The following is a 14,320-nucleotide window of genomic DNA, read 5'->3' on the forward strand; positions in this document are numbered from 1 at the left end:
TCCTGAAAAGTCTTTTTTTCTTATTGGAAAGCCTATTAAGATACCTGTTGTACCAGGGTGCAGCACTGTTGCTATATACCTTTTTGATTGGTATGTATTTATTTACGAGGTCAGAAACTTTAGATTTGAAGATCTCCCAGTTACGATGTACGCTACGGTCGAGATAAACACTCAAAAATTCATCTAAAAATAAAGACATATTGTTATTAATAGCCTGGAAGTCAGCCTTGCTGTAATCTCTGATGTATTTGAACTGCTTACGTGAGCGGGATAGGGGTAGAGAGAGGTTGAAGTTGATTATCATGTGATCGCTTAACCCAGGCAAATGAATGATAGAAGACACGATGTCTGGAGATGATGTGAGGATGAGATCAAGAAGGGATGAGGCAGTGGCAGTGACACGTGTGGGGAGCTCAATAAGTTGCGATAATCCGAAATCGGAGCATATGTGAAGGATACTAAAGCTACTCGGGACTTTAACAGTGTGTTGCATTCTACTGGTTTTCTCAACTTAACAACAACAGCTACACGAATCACTGTCAGTACTCAATCATTGCTCGACTTCATTTTGACAAATACTGTAGTTTACAGCTCTGGTGCTCTAACATCTGACATAAGTGACCATTGCCCTGTATTTATGACCTAGCAGACTAATTCCAAAAGAGCAAAAGAACGCAAGGTATTTGTTTGGGCTAGTCGGTACATTGTTAAAACTGAAGGCACGGAAGACAGGAAGGGACAAACACAGCGCTGTGTTTGTCCCTTCCTTAGTCCTGTCTTCCGTGCGCTGTGCCTTCAGAACGCAAGGAGTCGCTAATAGTTCAGTCCACCACCGAGGAATCGTTCAAACAAGACATAATGGCCTGTGATGGGTCGTCTTCAGCAAAACAGATGCGAATGAGGCATACAGTGAATTTATTAAACTCTTTGTGAATACATATGCAAAACATTTTCCGTTAGTATCAGCAGAACCATCAAAAAAACAAGAAAACCATTTGTTAACCGGCAGCCTTTAAAATTGATTACAAATAAAAACCGCCTTTATCATTCATTTCTCCAATCGCGCTGCGAAGCTGTGCTAGGAGTTTAAAAAAACAAGAAATCAAGTAAACGCGGAACTTAAGCGAGGAAAGAATACATATTACGCAAACCTGTATGCAAATATCAACAGACAACGGCCTGGCGCTGCATGGAAAATTATAAATAATGTCCTTGGACGTGATGGCTCCCGTTCAATTCCAAGATAAATTACCGTAAATGGGTGTGATTTGAACTTGGCAGAACACTTCAACCACTACTTTGTAAACACTGCAACACCAATTTGTACTTCATCAGACACAGTTGCCCTAGCTTATAACAGTGATGAAAGCATATTTCTTGATCCTACTAATGAAAACGAAATATACAGCATATTCATGGGTCTAAATAACAGTAGGTCATTAGATGCTGACGATATTCAAATTAAACCCGTTAAATACGTATTAGAATTGCTAACATCTCCTTTAGCTCATATTTTCAATCTGGTACTTGAGTCAGGTATATTTCCCACTGCTATGAAATGTGCAAGGGTGTCGGTATTATATAAAGGAGGTGATCACGATCTAGTATCCAATTACAGGCCAATTTCCGTACTCCCAGTGTTTTCCAAGGCATTAGAAAAGCTAATTTTTTCTCGTATTACAAACTTTTTTGATAAGAAAAAAATTTTAACAGACTCACAGTATGGTTTCAGGAAGAGTCGCTCGACTGAGGCTGCTTTGCTGAGCCTGAAGGAAATAATTTTGGAAAATAGTGATAATAATTTACTGACACCCGGAATATTTATTGATTTCAGCAAAGCGTTTGACTCCACCGATCACAGTATTCTCATTAATAAACTTTCATCTTATGGAATTCGTGGAACAGCTTTGGCTCTACTGCAATCTTACCTGGAAAATAGGCACCAGTGTGCATGCATCAGTAACAAAAGGTCATCTCTCTTACCAATAGTATATGGCGTACCACAAGGAAGTGTTCTGGGCCCCCTTTTATTTAACACATATATAAATGATATTGTTAACATTGACACCTCAGTTCGATTTGTTCGATGCCGATGATAGCACCCTACTTATTTCTGAGAATAATATCAGCCAACTAGTGTTAAGATCTAATGATGTCCTTGCTAAACGCTCAGGCTGGACCAAAGCAAATAAAATCAAGGTATACCCAATTAAATCCACAGCCATCGAGATTGTTCATGAGCATAAGGTTCTAGGTGTATACTTCCTTCGCATCTTAAATGGGACACTCATGTAAACCATATTTCAAAAAAGCTCTCTGCTGTTGCTGGTGTAATCTCACGCTGTCACACATTACTCCCCAGAAGTGCTAAACTGCAAATTTACTATGCTCTGTTCCTTTCTCACGTTAAATACTGTACCCTAGTATGGGCAACAACAACAAAAACAAATATGAACAAGCCTCTTGTCTTGCAAAGAAAAATTATTCGTCTCATCGTAAACTTAGAACCAACATCAAATATGCAACCCATAATAACATCACTTAATATGATCTGTGTGGATAATATTTATGAATATCGCTTGTTGCAATTAACTTATTTCGGTTCGGCAGGTATGGGTAATTTCTTGGCAAAACTTGCATCTCTTGAACACCGCACTGCAATAGTAAACACTAGATGCACTGACACATGGTCCCTACCACATTTTAGAACAGACTACAAATTACAATCCTTCCCGTTTTTCTCAACAAATATAAAGACACTGTTGGTTTTAGTCCTAAGCAATTGAGAACCTACATCGTACAAATATAATCTATCCACACGTGTTCTTTAAATATTATACTCGCATTCACAAACTTTCTGCCTTGTTGAGCTTTTTCCATTGATGTTATTACTGATCAACTTTTTTTGTTTTGTTTTAGTGACGTATGCATTGCATAACACTTTTAATGAACTTTTGAAATTTGCTGTTTGCTCCTGCTATGTTGTGTACTGGTTTCCTGGGCCTTTGTCAAGCTGTTTGTACAGCTTTTAGCCCAGGTGACCATCCACTTGTTGGAAAATAAATTTTATTTGATTTGATTAACGAGAGGGTGGCAGCTATCGTAATTAGGCTTAATAAGAGGTACAAGCTGAAGGTGGTGCAGGCCTACGCGCCTACACCAAGCCATGATGACCAGATCGTTAAAACCTTCTATGAAGACGTGGAATCGGCAATGACCCAAGTAAAATCACAGTACACTGTACTGATGGGCGACTTCAATGCGAAGGTAGGTAAAAAACAGGCTGGAGACCAGGCGGTAGGTGACTATGGCATAGGTTCTAGGAATGGCAGGGGAGAGTTATTAGTAGAGTTCGCAGATAGAAATAATTTACGGATCATGAATACCTTCTTCCGAAAACGAGCCAAGATGAAGTGGACGTGGAAGAGCCTCAATGGAAGAGACTAAAAATGAGATAGACTTCATACTGTGCGCTCACCCTGGCATCGTAGAGGATGTGGAGGTCCTCGGAAAGGTCCGTTGTAGCGACCACAGAATGGTAAGGTCTCGTATTAGCTTGGATTTCAAAAGGGAATGGAGGAAATTAGTGAAGCGGAAGTCTATTAACGAGTCAGCATAACGTAGAGGAATCCAGGATTTTGCTGCAGAACAGATTTTCCGCTTTAACTGAAGATGACGACCGTAATGTTGAAACAAAACAATAAACGATCGTCTCGCAGATATCATCACGGAGTGCGCGTAGGAGTAGGTGGTAGGATGTAACAATACTGCAGACTGGGCGAGTTGGTTAACATACATCTTGAAAAATTTAGCGCGACACACAAGGACCGAAAGAGTAGACGACACGAGCGCTGGCAGCGCTGGCAGCGCTGGCAGCGCTCGTGTCGTCTACTCTTTCGGTCCTTGTGTGTCGCGCTAAATTTTTCAAGATGTGGTAGGATGGTTTGCCAGGATACCGGAAAGCTATCTCAGGAGACTAAAGATCTGATTAATAAACTGCAAAGCATGAGGACGTCTAACTCCATAGGCAGAATACAGCTTGTAGAGCTGTCGAAGTTAATAAATACGTGCAACGTAGCCGACATCAGAAAGTTTAACATGGAGAAAATCAAGCATGCTCTAAAAAGCAGAGGTAGCCTAAAAGCAATGAAGAGAAAACCAGGCATAGGTAAAAACCAGATGTATGCGATAAGAGACAAAGAAGGCAATGTCATTAGAAATATGGATAAGATAGTTAAAGTAGCTGAAGAGTTTTACACAAATCTATACAGTAGCGACTGCAATCAGAATGTTACTACTGAGAGAGGCAGTAGAGCAGAGGAATGGCACATCCCGCCAGTAACGAAGGAGGAAGTAAAGAAAGCCTTAGGAGCAATGCAGAAGGGGAAGGCAGCTGGTGAGGATCTGATAACAGCAGATTTGTTGAAAGATGGAGGAGATTGTGCTCGAAAAGCTAGCCACCCTGTAAACGCAATGCCTTGCGGCCTCGAGAGTACCTAGTTTGGAAAAATGCTAACGTTACCTTAATTCATAAGAAAGGAGACATTAACAACTTTGCATACAAGGTATTTACTAAGGTAATCGCTAATAGGGTCAGGACAACCTTAAGACTTCAATCAGCCGAATGATCAGGCAGGCTTTCGTAAAGGATACTCGACAGTAGACTATATTCACGCTATCAGTCAGGTGATAGAGAAATGCACAGAATATCTCCATAAAGTCAGCAATAAAACTCCAATAAGGAAAGGAGACACGATCTTGCCTATGCTATTCATTGCCTGGGGGTATTCCGGGGCCTGGAATGGGAACAGTTCGGGATAAGAGAGAATGGAGAATACCTGAGTAATTTGCGATTCGCTGATGATATTGTCTTGCTGACCCACTCAGGACATGAACTGCAAAGCATGGTCAATGTCTTAGACAGGCAGAGCAGAACGGTGGGGCTAAGAATTAACATGCAACAGCCTAGCAAGGGAACAGCAGTTCGCAAATGGTGGCGCAGTGCTGGAAGTAGTAAGAGAATATGTCTATATAGGGCCGGTAGTGACAGCTGATCTGGATAATGAGAGGAAAATAACTAGAACAAGAATGGGGTGGAGCACATATGGCAGGTGCTCTCGGATCATGAATGGCTGTTTACCAATATCCCTCAAGAGAAAAGTATACAGCTGTATCCTACCGGTACTCACCTATGGGGCAGAAACATGGAGGGTAACGAAGAGGGTTCAGCTTAAGTTAAGAACAATGCAGCGAGCTATGGAAAGAAAAATGATAGGTGTAACGTTAAGAGCTCGGAAGTGGGCAGAGTGGGTGAGGGAACAAACGTGGGTTAATGACATCCTAGTTGAAATCACGAGGAAGAAGTGGGCTTGGACAGGGCATGTAATGCGAAGGCAAGATAACCGCTGGTCCTTAAGGGTAACGGAGTGGGTTGCAAGAGAAGGCAAGCGTAGTAGGGGGCGGCAGAAAGTTAGGCGGGTGGATGAGATTAAGAAATTTGCGGGATACGGTGGCTGCAACTGGTGAAGGACAGGGTTAATTGGAGAGAAATGGGAGAGGCCTTTGCCCTGCAGTGGACGTAGTCAGGTTGATGATGATGATGATGATGGTCACTCACTATTAAGCTGGGTCGAATGTCGGCCGGGGAAGCCGAATGTCGATGATGGCGAAATGCAAAACAGGCGCATGCGCTGCTTAAACGTCAGCGCTCCTGTCGGTCGTGTTCCGCCTTTTTCTTGTCCGTTGTGTTTTTTTGTGCTGGTTCGTTCAGAAGCATGTCCTACCAACTAGCCCAACAACAAGTGTTGCTTAAACGTCATGTTTTGACTGGCCACGATACCCTTGACATCGCTCCAAAGAAGCTCTATTGGGTTCAGTTGGCAGTGATCGGGTGATAGCCAGCACCTTTGGCGATGCAGTCCATGCAGTATTGGTCCTCACCTGTGTTCGCATTATTGACAAGCTTCATGAGCTCGGCCTCCACTCTGTCGCTGCTCCACACAGCACCTTTTCGGAGAGCAAAGTCTGTATGTGTGTCCTTTTTTGAGGCTACTCATTCGCTTCAACTTTGCATGGCACGTTGTCCACCACAGTGACACTGCCGGCTTCTTCGGGCGCAACATTTGGCCTGCCTTCGACGTTGTCCACTGGTAAAGCGTTCGCTCGCTCGCCTGGGTGAGTTTTGCCGGCCTCTGGATGAGCGCATTCGTACTTGAACTGCCCCCGCTCTCGACGCGAAGAACTTCAAGAAGACGATGGCCTGCTTGGAAAAACAGCGCACTGTCGGTGTAGAGCACACTGGCGACACAACCGACGCCATGTTGGAAAATGGCCACACATCACTACCTCGCAACAGCAGAGCTGTGTCCTTATGAGCTTTCTGTTAATTTCACCAGTGACTGAAGCACTCTCTACCACCTACCTGTAAATCTACCAGTCCAAACTGGTAGATTTCAATTGCTGCGCTTATTGCTGTGCTCAAATATTCAAGGGACTATTTTTTGTGCTCCTGCAGCCCTGATTGGACGCGAAAGCTCTGCCTTCCGTAGTGCTGCAAACATCTTGTGAGTCGAAGAATAGATAGGTTCATGTAAGAGCCACTGATAGCCACGGAGGACGGAGAAGCAGAACTCAACTATGACCACAGCTTACCCGAGTACAATTACGTGTGCAAAAAACTTTATTTTACTTTCTCACTTTGCATAAAGCTATTATCTTAGGCAAACCAAAGTTAAAGATGTGTTAAAAGCCCCCAAGATGCCGTAGTCGGGGGATGCGCGTGCCGGCACTGCATGGGCGTTTCCTGAGCGCAAAAAGGCAGCAATTTCAAACGGGCTTTATTAAATGCAGATTCAATATATCGCCGAAATATTTCGGAATCAGCATGTATAATGTTTATGGAAAGAGTGAAAATTAATACCGGGCAGCTTCTTTTTCTTTTCACAACCTTTTTAAGGTAACTAACAGGTTAGGGGGGGGGGGGGGGGGGGGGGAGAAGCCAACCACAGAGGATGTGCAGAGCAAGGCACTTAACTAGGGAGGGCGCATCGCGAGAAAGCGAATCAAAGGGTCCCCACACAACCTGAACGGCTAATTCAAAGATCTGGGGTGCTATGCAGGAATCTCGATTTTGCTGCAAACCAGTGAGGCCCCTCGAAGTAGCGACGCTGACCATATCGCATAATGATACAATCGCAAGAACAGCAGCCCATAGATATGAAAAATGAACATACATTGCCTTCCACATTCACGAGCGGCCCGACTGACTAGTGGCAAAATGCAGGGCTTCGATGGAAAAGAAAGGCGCTGTGTGTTGTGCGACGTCAAAGATCCCCAGGAGGTCGAAATTATTCCCTCCACTACGATACCTCTTTCTTTCACTCTCACCTTCCTACCCTTATAGTGCGCTTGTGTCCGCCGATATTTGAGACAATTACTGCTCATTTACTTTCCTTGAAAAATTGACGCAGGTTCTGCCGAACTTTAACGCAGAATAAACGCTGCTTTTCTCCAGTTCATAACACAGTTCTGCAACTGTTTAGACATTTCTTTCTAGAATCTTTACATGTTTCTTTCTGCAATTCTTTACTAGTTTTTTTTCCCGCTTTTTTTTTTTTAATTTTCATTTCACATTCTTTTCGTCTGTTTTTTTTTTCAATTTGTTTTCATTTTCTTTTGTTTTTATTTTGCGCCTCCAATGACCATTTTGCATACCGACATGACCGTGAAGAAGTGCAGCTTTTGCTCTGAAAACAAAAACGCTCCTGCAATTTCTTCGCATTGTGGCGCAATGCATGCCTACCACCAATTTTATCTGGCGGAATCCACATGGAAGGATACCTGGAGCCCCACACATCTTGCCGGGAACGGACCCCACAATTTAGGATGGCCGTTGCTCCGAAGGAAGGTCGGGTTTGAGATGCGGGATAGCTCAACCCTCGCTGTAAGAGCGCTTATCAAGGGAGCTGAGACAATTCGCTTATCAAACATCGGCATCGCTTCACTGGTTTGCGGCAGAATCAAAATGCGGAATGGCGCCCCCCAGATCTTCGAATCAGGCGTTCAAAATTGCATTAGAAATTATGGGGCCATGGAGATCCTTCGAATTATCCATAATTTTTAATTAGCGAGGTATTCAGAATCAAGGTACGCATATAATGCAAACTTTTTTTTATTTTCTGCTCGTCATGACATGCGCTGTGGTTGGAACTCAAGACCAAATTGGCGCTCAAAGGAGACTTTCATAATGCCGCAGTAAATCCCCTTTCATGCGATGTCCCACAACTCTGGAGGGTCGAACAGAGCGACCGTGGACTGGGCCCAGGAGATGGCACTGCATTGCAAGGGCAGAACCGAGGAGCGCCCAGGAAGAAGACTGCTTCTGTTCAGGAGGCTGCGGTTGCTCGCGCATTTCCCAAGTCATGTCTTAACGTAGCGTCATGCTGGCTGGTTACATGGTATACATGCCACCCACGTGTTCAAGGTATGCCCATCAGGCACCCTCACATTGTCTTCCTCCTGATGAGGCTGCTGCTGCCTGGCACAGCCTCACCTTCACCAAAAATTCTGCCAGCAATTGGCAAGTAATAAATAAAATCACTCTTGCAATGGTTACTGGACATTCATGTACTTTGAGGAAGCAGGTGTTGCTTGCCTGTGTCAACACTGGTGCTGCCAAGTTGGGTACTTTTCAGAAATAAGCTCGAAGGCCCTCGAAATCTGCTCCGTTTACTCCATCAGAGAGGTGCAGCACAGCTCTCTCGGTCGGACCTCTGTTGAAATGTGCCCTCCATTCCTCCACTCGCTCCCTTGGCCAGGAGGAAAACCTTGGCCCACCACCAATGTGGCCAGCTTCACAGCAAATAAAAAGGCACACCTCCATTGGGAAGCAAGAATGCGCACCAAATATATTTTAAAGCAACAAAGTAAAAATGGGCATTTACAGGCACCAATGTCAGTCACATGTTATAGGCACTGCAAAAGCTGCACTACACAACTGGGCATTCGCTCAAAATATGGTCCCTACGCTGTTCTTGGACAGCAGCAGCAAAGCTGCAGTTAGCACTGGAACACACACATTGCAACATGGTCCCAACTTCTTTCCAACCAGATGCTGACTCCTCCTGATCACAGCAAACACTGGAAGACTCTGGATGCCGCCACCACAGTAAAATGTCTGCAGCAGCACAGCTGTTGGGCGTCTCTGTTGGGGGGCCACCCCAAGAAGGAACTGGAAAATGGTGTTGAGGCCAGCCACTCACACCCACACCCCATTGGGGTTCTTGCTGGTTGGCACTGCGCTCTCCAGCTGCCGCGGAGATCCGACAATCTTGCGCGTGCTGCCCGGCCGGTTGAAGAAGCCGCCTGGAAACAGAAGGACTCTCTCACACACTTCTCCAGACACCTAATCCTTCTCACTGCAGTGTCACCTGGTGGCACCTTGGTCGGTCACTCACAAGTGCAAAGTCACAACCGCATTCCCCCCAAACACATCACTGACAGAAGAGAAAGGGCAGAAAGACGCTTGTAGGCTTTTACTGATCCCCTGTAAATACTGAGCGTTCCATCTATCAAAGGACTCGCTAGCTTCCCACCACTGCCATCGGGCATGCCAGGAGACAACAATGCTGAGCAACCAGGACCATCCACGGTGCACAACTGGCCACGCTATCGAGAGCCCCGGACATTCATTGGAAAACCTGAGCAGGACGTTGACTGAAACACTACGAAAGAGTGAGCAAACATAATCGCTGGAACACGGCTACTAAACTGGCTAACACGGTGTTCTTCGTTGCCGCCACTGCCTTCGACTGTTTCGACAACCATGAGGATTCACTAAGTTCATGGGCCACCTTTACAAACGAGATCAAAAAAAAATTGGGGGGACGAATCTACAAAGAAGAAGCGCGCAGAACAGACATTGCTTCACTGCACGCAAGTACCCGGAAAAACTTGCACTGCATACATCGAAGCTATATTAAAGTTATGCAAGCTAGTGAATTCCAGTATGCTTGAAGAAGACAAAGTCGGCAACCTTCGAAAACGAATTGCAGAAGACGTTTATAATTTCCTGATTAGCAAAGAGAGCCTGAGCACCATCGCTGACGTTATAAAACATCGAAGACTATTTGAAGTTCTTAGGCTGTGTCGAATCACTCCTTAATTCGGAAGACTGGCCTCTGTAGCCAGTGCCTGTCCTCCACATTCTATGCCTGATATGACATTGTGCGCCCAGATCCAGGGACGCCTTCTGCCATGCAGAATATCTACGGCCCAGTTGTGCACAGGCAGGCAAGATGTCGCCACTCCGTGGGCCCAACCTAGCGGCGCTTCGCCCATGGACGATCGGAGGAACTTTGCCCAATGTTATGGCCACCAGCCTAGGGGAGGAAGGCCCGCCTACCCTGAAGACGTGGTTCGTCAGCAGCGAGAACCCGGCTACAACCAACATCGCGACTCTTTCGCTGGCGCTCTCAACCTTTGTGCTACCGGTGTGGCATTGCCGGGCATGTCGCTAGATATTGCCGCCGCCATTTCCCGACTGCTCAAGACCCCCGGACAACTGCACACCGAGCAGCAGCGATCCCCGACTATGTCCGCTGGGGACACGTACCGTCCGACACATTTGCGGAGTTCACCACCTGCATCTGATTGCAGTGACCTCAGCGCCAACGACGGTCACCTTCTTTTATTTATTTATTTTTCTTATTTATTTATTTCTTCTCCTCGATGTCGTGCATCCCCTCCGGGAAACTAGGAGGTGCAGCCGATGGAGGTGAGGTCGCCAGCGAGTCGTTTATGTTGAAGAATAAAGTGCAAGTGTTTATTGAGAAAAAAATGGCTCTTGTACACACTGGAGCTACCGTATCCATTATGAGTTTGAGGTTTAAGAACCGTTTAGGTAGGAAAGTAATGTTTAGTGGTGACCATGCAGAGTTATTCCATGGTGTCGGTGGTGAACCTTTGGTTCCACTTGGTGTGTGTGTGCTTCGCATGCTGTTATTGGTGGCCTAACGTTTAGAACAGAATTCACAGTGGTGCCGCGGTCGACACATTTATTTATTTTATTTGAACATACTGCAGGCCCTTTTCGGGCCCATGCAGGAGTGTTTACAATGCATCATTGATCAAACAGATTAAAAACATGATGTGATTCTTGGGATTGATTTTCTGCAAGAGTGTGGTGCAACTTTAGACCGTCGCACGGAAGACATTGGTTTGAATTCTTCACTACTTTTGGCTCTTGTGGATGACTCGACACCTGATTTAGGAGCATTTGCGGTGGAAGAAGACACTATTGTACCAGCTTTATCGGCAGCATTCGTGCGGATTTCGTCTATTCGCAATCAGTGCGAATCTTTTGAAGTTGTAGTAGAACCTACGACACTTGCCTGCTCTAACGAGTATTCTCGTGCCTCGTTGTGTCGTTCCCGTGGTCAGAGGCCGTACCAAGCTGTGGACATTCAACCACTCTGAAGAGCCAGCTATGTTGCCCCGGGGCCTCAAACTCACCCATTTCGAGGAAGGTGTGTCAGGTTCCGTCGTGGCGTCAACCGGCTCTGACAGTGAGCAGCAAGTACAATGAGATATGGAGACCCAATATTGCCCACCGCGGTGGCTCAGTGGTTATGGCGCTCGGCTGCTGGCCCGAAAGACGCGGGTTCAATCCCGGCCGCGGCGGTCGAACTTCGATGGAGGCAAAATTCTAGAGGCCCATGTACTGTGCGATGTCAGGGCACGAGAACCCCGTGTGGGGTGGAAATTTCCGGAGCCCTTCACTACGGCGTCCCTCAGAGCCAGAGTTGCTTCGGGACGTTAAACCCCAATAAACCAAACCAAGTTAAGGCTATGAGTAATCAGTCGCTGAATTCTTGCGGAACTACTTCTGAAGCACGTGCTCGTGTTCGACTTTGCCAAGGATGATACAACAATGCTGCCTACCAGTCGTATTCATCACACGATCAACACCGGGCCCGCACTTCCAATACGCCCCATCGAGTCTTCGCCACTGAACGTAAGTTAATAGATGACCAAGTTCAAGAGATGCTAAAGCGAGGCATAATTCGAGAACCTTCCAGTCCCTGGGCAGCTCCAGTTATCCTTGTTAGGAAAAAAGATGGAGGTTCTGTGTTGACTACCGTCGCTTAACTCTTTCCCTACCGTGCCCATTGAGCATCGTTAGCGATCATTTCATGCCCCGATTTCAGAACCTTCTGCGTTGCTAATGACCACGCTGCAGATGTAGCTTGTGGGCCAGGAACCAAAGATTTGTTTCCGATGTAGGTTTCTTTTGTCCCGTGAGGGGGCACTTTCTAACGCGCTCATTGCCCACCATGTTGCCCGCAGATGACGCCTTCGCCGCTCGACTTCGGAGCCTTCCGCGTTGCTCACAGGCATGATGCGCATCTGGCTTGTAGCCGCAGAACTCAAGTTTTGTTTCCGATATAGTTTTTTTTGCCCCGACAAAACGACATTTTTTGAACGTGCTGCGAAAATGCGGTACTTTCAAAGTCGGTTGGCAGCCTCCGCATGCGCTCTAAGACACAGCAAATCTCAGGACTCCGTCTCGTCTCCGAGTGATTTAATCAACGTCCTGTGCAACAACGAGCCTGAAAATGCTGCAAGGTGCTGAAGATGATTCAGTTTTCACATTGGTGATGATGGAAACCAGCCTGAAACACAGGCGGCCGCGTTCCAATGCAAAACTATAGGGTTTCCAGTTATTGTTTCGTAGCAACAATGCTATTCAAGACAGAAATGATTTTTTTTTTTTTTGCAGAGAGTGGAATAGAGTAACACACATTTTGCATATTTCGGAAAATTTTTAACATTTTTTTCTTTTTAAATACAAGCGTTTTTGCAGGTTTTGTTGAATTTTTTTCTAAAATCTCGTTCTTAGCAAATAAAATTTTTTGTTGCAACATGGAATTTGTTGTTTAAACGTATATTAATAGAAAGCACCTTTATTCAGCTCTGTTTTTGGGTAATGCAATCAAACCTTCAGAAAATGGTCATTTTCCCCATGGTACGGAAAGAGTTAAATACGGCCACGAAGAAGGACGTCTACCCGCTTCCACTCATAGATGACGCAATTGATTGTCAGCACTCAGCTTCATAGAGATCAGGCTACTGGCAAATCCCCATGCACATTGCAGATAAAGAAAAAACGGCATTCGTAACAGATGGACTTTATGAATTTAACGTTATGCCTTTTGAATTATGTAATGCTCCAACAACATTCAAGCGGTTTATGGATACAATCCTGCGAGGACTAAAGTGGAAATTTGTTTATGTTATTTGGACGACGTTGTAATTTTTGCAAAGCGTTTAGTGAGCACAACAGCTGTCTGGATATCGTGCTTGACTGCATGGAACGAGGTGGTCTTGTCCTGAATTCCAAGAAATGTCATTTTGGGAACTGTGAAACAATTGTTCTTTGTCATTTGGTTGGTAAAGAAGGTATTCAACCAGTTCCCAAGAAAACCGAAGCTGTCAAAAGTTTTACGGTGCCCCAGAGCTTTTCAGGGCCCTGGTCGTACTTTCGACGCTCCGTAGCGAGACATCGCTCACCCAGTGTCTGCTGCATAAAGATGCACCGTCCAGTTGGACCAGGACCGTCAGCTGAAATTTCTTTTGACCTCAGGCCCACGCCACTTCTGCCCATCAGCACCAATTGAAGTGCACACTGCTGCAAGTGGTATCAGTGCTGTACTTATGCAATGCCTTGGCCAAGATCAGCACATGGTAGCATATGCTCCTTGAGCAAGTGCAAAAGGAATTACACAGTGACTGAGCAAGAATGTCTCGCGTTGTTTTCACTGTACGGGAATGCTCTCACCGTCCTGACCGACCACCATTCGCTTTGCGACCCCTGTGGACAGCTCGCTCAATGGGCTTTGCACATACGAGAATTTTATTTTACTGTGGTGCATAAAAGTGGCCATAAACATTCAGATGCTGATTGTCTTTCGTGTTTGCCGCTTCAAACGACTGATGCCGACCAACGCAGACCACTCTGATGAACACTTGGCTTCGCTTTCACAGGCCTTCCCTGATCTTAGAGTTTTCCGAACTGAGGAACGCAAGGGCCAAACATCAACCTCTTTGTTTGATGCCGCCCAAGATTCTGTCAAGAATACTTTTTGAATTTGCGAGGGCCTGCTTTATGAGAAGAATTTCTCTGCTGGGGGAGCACGCATGCTTCTTGTCGTACCCGAAAACCTACGCATCACACTTCGTGAAATGGTGCACGACGACGCCACATCTGGGCACTTGGGAGTGGCCCGAACCCTCCACCGCACACAACAACGATTTTACTGGC

General features: G+C 45.6%; 1 protein-coding gene across 10 annotated transcripts in view; it reads right to left on the bottom strand.

The window, feature by feature from the left end:
- Positions 1–8,880: 8,880 nt before the first annotated feature.
- Positions 8,881–14,320, bottom strand: part of LOC149367538 (uncharacterized) — a 65,601-nt gene continuing 60,161 nt past the window's right edge. For 7 of the 10 annotated variants that reach the window (XM_089555954.1, XM_089555934.1, XM_089555929.1 and 4 more), the window contains one exon: positions 8,881–9,363. In XM_089555954.1, the coding sequence (XP_089412080.1) occupies positions 8,988–9,363 (376 nt within the window). In that variant the 3' untranslated portion in view covers positions 8,881–8,987. The remainder of the gene's footprint in view (positions 9,364–14,320) is intronic. The other 3 variants (XM_089555973.1, XM_089555963.1, XM_089555959.1) reach the window with 2 other exon arrangements.

The sequence above is a fragment of the Amblyomma mixtum genome, chromosome 1 (assembly GCF_055824585.1).
Source record: "Amblyomma mixtum isolate Tamu chromosome 1, ASM5582458v1, whole genome shotgun sequence".
Lineage (NCBI taxonomy): Eukaryota > Metazoa > Arthropoda > Arachnida > Ixodida > Ixodidae > Amblyomma > Amblyomma mixtum.